This window comes from Orycteropus afer, unplaced genomic scaffold (assembly GCF_000298275.1).
Source record: "Orycteropus afer afer isolate SDZICR_OR568_19922 unplaced genomic scaffold, OryAfe1.0 scaffold00184, whole genome shotgun sequence".
Taxonomy (NCBI): Eukaryota; Metazoa; Chordata; class Mammalia; order Tubulidentata; family Orycteropodidae; genus Orycteropus; species Orycteropus afer.
In genome coordinates, this window is record NW_006921771.1 from 4,288,060 (window position 1) to 4,291,878 (window position 3,819).

The 3,819-nt window shown below is 42.5% G+C and overlaps 1 protein-coding gene across 1 annotated transcript in view; it reads left to right on the forward strand.

The window, feature by feature from the left end:
• The window catches only part of CUNH3orf52 (chromosome unknown C3orf52 homolog), a 48,547-nt gene that overhangs the window by 9,763 nt on the left and 34,965 nt on the right, over positions 1 to 3,819 (forward strand). Inside the window, exon 3 of the mRNA XM_007947441.2 lies at positions 1,529 to 1,641. Coding sequence (XP_007945632.2) covers positions 1,529 to 1,641 — 113 coding nt within the window. The remainder of the gene's footprint in view (positions 1 to 1,528; positions 1,642 to 3,819) is intronic.

The following is a 3,819-nucleotide window of genomic DNA, read 5'->3' on the forward strand; positions in this document are numbered from 1 at the left end:
AGGCACTTGACTGCTAACCAGAAGGCTGGTGGTTCAAATCCACCAGCCACTCCTCAGAAGGAAGGTTGGGCAATCTACTTCTGTAGTGATACTGCTTCAGAAACCCAAGGAGGGGTCACTATAAGTCTATTCCGGTTACCTAATAACTCTCTGACAAGAAATATACCACAAATGGGATGGCCTTAACAAACAGGAGTTTATTAAAATTTGGAGGTTTTAAGTCTAAGTTCAAAGTGCCAGGCTCTAGGGGTTTTGTGAAAGCCCCTCGACCTTGGGCTTCAGCTCTGCCTCTTGCTCCCAGCCCACTGAAGCTAGAGACATCTCTTCACTAATGACAGCTACTGGCTGCTGAGGCTGACAAGCCCAAGGTTAACAAATAAAATGGCACAGTCCTGTTGTTACCAAACCACATGGCAGGCCATTAATTCAAGTCCCTTGTAAGGCCCGAGGTCGGCAGAGCATGGCAGGCTACTGAACAACAACATGGCTATATGCAGGGTCCAAGCGTGCCTTAAGCTAGAGACTATCCCCAAGGCTTCTGCTTATATACAGGAAGCAAACCACATCCCAAAGGCAACTACTTAGCTGCTTGTGGTAGATCCCACCATGGAGTTGATTGCCAGTCTCATCATGGGGCAAAATTATCACCAGCTGCCCAGCTACTCAACCAGGCCCAGCCAAGTTGACATACAAATTTAACTACCACAGAGTCGGATCCGACTAGAAGGCAGTGAGGGTTTTTTAGGATTTTAATGTTACATTGAGATCATTTGTTAAGTGATTAAAAGTTGTTTGTGAGCATTTTTTTTTATAAGCTGTATGGTGTAGTCCTCTGTGCCATAATTTATTTAACAATTGTGTTTTTTTCCCCCTGATAACAATTTTAAAAATGATTTTATTGGGACTTTTTAATGCATATTAAATATTTAATCTTCTCCCTACTTTTACTTATTTTTCTTATCAAAATTACTCAATATAAAGAAAATATAATGCATTTTTTTTTCACCCAGCTCTCTATAGATGCTTCCAAGTTATCTCCAGTTGACCCCAATGTGTCAAGCAAATTTGATCATTTTCTCTATCTGCTAAGGCATGAAGTACCTGGGAAATCTTGTAACCATTCTCTTTTTAAAAGTCTTATTAGATAGTTACCAATTTTTTACCGTATTGATATTATTAAGGTTTTTGTTGCTATCATTGCTGTTGTTTTGGCTTAAAACAACAGAAATTCATTTTTTCTGTTCTGGAGGCTAGAAATCTGATATCAAGATGTGGGCATGGCTTGCTCCCTCTAAAGGTTCTAGGGAAGAATTCTTCCTTTCCTCTTCCTAGCTTCTGTGGTGGCCTGCAATCCTTCCTACTCCTTGGTTTGCAGCTGCATCACTTCAATTTCTCCCTCCGTTGTCACATGGTCTTCTTCCCTCTCTGTATTATTAAGGTGCTTATGATGTATAAACACAGTACCCTCCAGTCAGCAATTGTTTGAATTTCAGAATAGGAAACAAGAAAGTTTGTGTTTTTTATGTAGTTGTGATGGTAGAGAGGGCTTCTCTGAGCTGGGGTACTCCCGATGGTGACTCAGCCTCAGTGGGGATTTGGGTTGAGCTGGCTCTCAGTAGCACACCCAATCACAGGATGAGAGTAAGAATGGGGAATGCCTGAGCCACTCCGAGGAGGTCCTGAGAGTTTTCTTCAGGAACTGCATTTGTCATTTGCCTCCTGTTTTCTCTCCTGTCTCAACACTCTGTAGTCCCTGAGGGAAACTTTTACTGACATGTGCTGCATCCAGCAAGTGACTTTCTTAAGTAGGATGTCATGTTTAGTAGTTATTTATGGCATATTTGAGGTGGGATGGAGGATTCTTTGAGACCATATGCTGGTTTTAAGGTGGTAATTGTTGTTAGGTCCCATTAGGCCCCTCTAACCCATAGCAACCTCATGTATAACAGAACAAAATGTTGCCAAGTTCTGCGCCTCCTTCATGATCACGGGTATGTTTGAATCTGCTGTTGCGGCTGTGTTGTCAATCTATCTCAATGAGGGTTTCCCTCATTTTCACTGACCCTCTACTGAACGTGATGTCCTGCTTTAGCGATTGGTCTTTCCTGATGATGTTCCAAAGTAAAAGAGTAGAAGTTTTGCCCTCGCTTATAAGGGACATTTTCATTTTATTTCTTCTAAGACTTACTTGTTCTTCTTTTTTTTTTGGTAGTCCACAGATTTTTAGGTAGGGAGAAATTATTAAAAGTACTATACCTAACCAAAAGCTCAGTGGTTCAAACCCATCAGCCCCTCTGTAGGATACGTGAGGCTGTCTGTTTCCATAAAAGTTTACAGCCTTGGGGACCCCACAGGGCAGTTCTACTCTGCCCTATCAGGTCATGATGAGTCAGAATCCACTCAATGGCAGTTTGCTTTCTTTTGATTTTGGTATTTCCTCTATTAGCTAAAACAGCAGTTTGGTATCAATGTTGATACTCCTTCTTCACATCAGCTTCCTCATGTAGATGTTGAAACTGAAGTTGTCTTATCACAGGACTTGGTGCTACCCTGAAAGTTGACTGCTTTGTCTATCAATCTCTGGACCCTGTAACAAAGGATGATACATCAGATTTTCTTGGTTTCATATTCAGGATTCTTAAGCACAAGGCCCAAGTGCAGGTTGCCATTCTCAAAAAGCATCTGATTTCTTCAACTCAGACTGAGCAATCTTTAGATGAAAGTTTTCCATCTCTTCCTTAACAGCTTTTCAGGGAGATGTGAAAGTTCACAGGATGATATTCAGGGAAGAATTTCTTTTTTTGCATTTGCGGTGCAACGTTCATTTTCAATTTGATTGTCAACTTGTGCTTTAAAATATGTTAATGCTGTAAGGGAGATCTGTTAAACTTTAAAAAGAAAAAAAACAGGGAAATACTTTATTTTACTTGGCATTTCAACAGAGGTAGGAAGGAGATATCCATGTGGTGAGTCATGGTAGGCAGTGGGGAGTGCCACAGATAAAAAAAAGGGTGGGGACAGCCCCCATCCCACATACACACCAGTCCCAGCCTCACCAGGAGTGGCTCTGGTAGCTCTTCCGGGATGACAATCTGTAATAATTGACCATTGCCCAATAACCAAGTGCACTGATAGGAATCAAATATTTCAAATATTTTCAAAGCACTTCCTTGACCCTGCTGCATGGGGGAAGGACACTGCTGGGACAGCTGGGGCTTCACCCTTGCCTTTCTGAGTTCATTGAGAAGCTTAAGTTCCTCAGGAGCTACATTTGTCATTTACTCCTGCCTCCCCTGCTCCCAGCCCCTTCATCTCCTGTCTGAAGGCTCTATAGTTCCCAGACAGAGCCTCAGATGTGGAGGCATTAATAGTTTTGGGGTTGGATAGGACTCTGAACAGGACAGTAAATGCCAGAACCGAAGAAGGAACTAGCTGGGGAGGGGACAATGGAGTAGCAGGGGCAGGAGGCCTGGTGGAGAGGAGCATGTTGTCACTGACATTGTTAAGAATTGCTGGGAGGTGGTGATAATAATAAGCAAGCAGATCAACCTTTAGCTGCTTTACTACTGTTGTTAATTTTCTGCAGACTATGCACCCTCTTGTTGTTTGCACTTGGAGTGGGCTTCCCCACCACTCTGCCTTGCTGTGCTATTGAAAAGATGACAAATTCAGCATCTTGGGCTCAGCTTAGAGCATCAGGTAGCGGCTGCAGACATGATACAGAAGCATGGCTAGGACTCCACCTGGATCATAGCAGACATAGAAAGCCTTTCAAAATGACAACACTTTTATGTTGAGTTTGGCAGCCTGGTTTTGTCT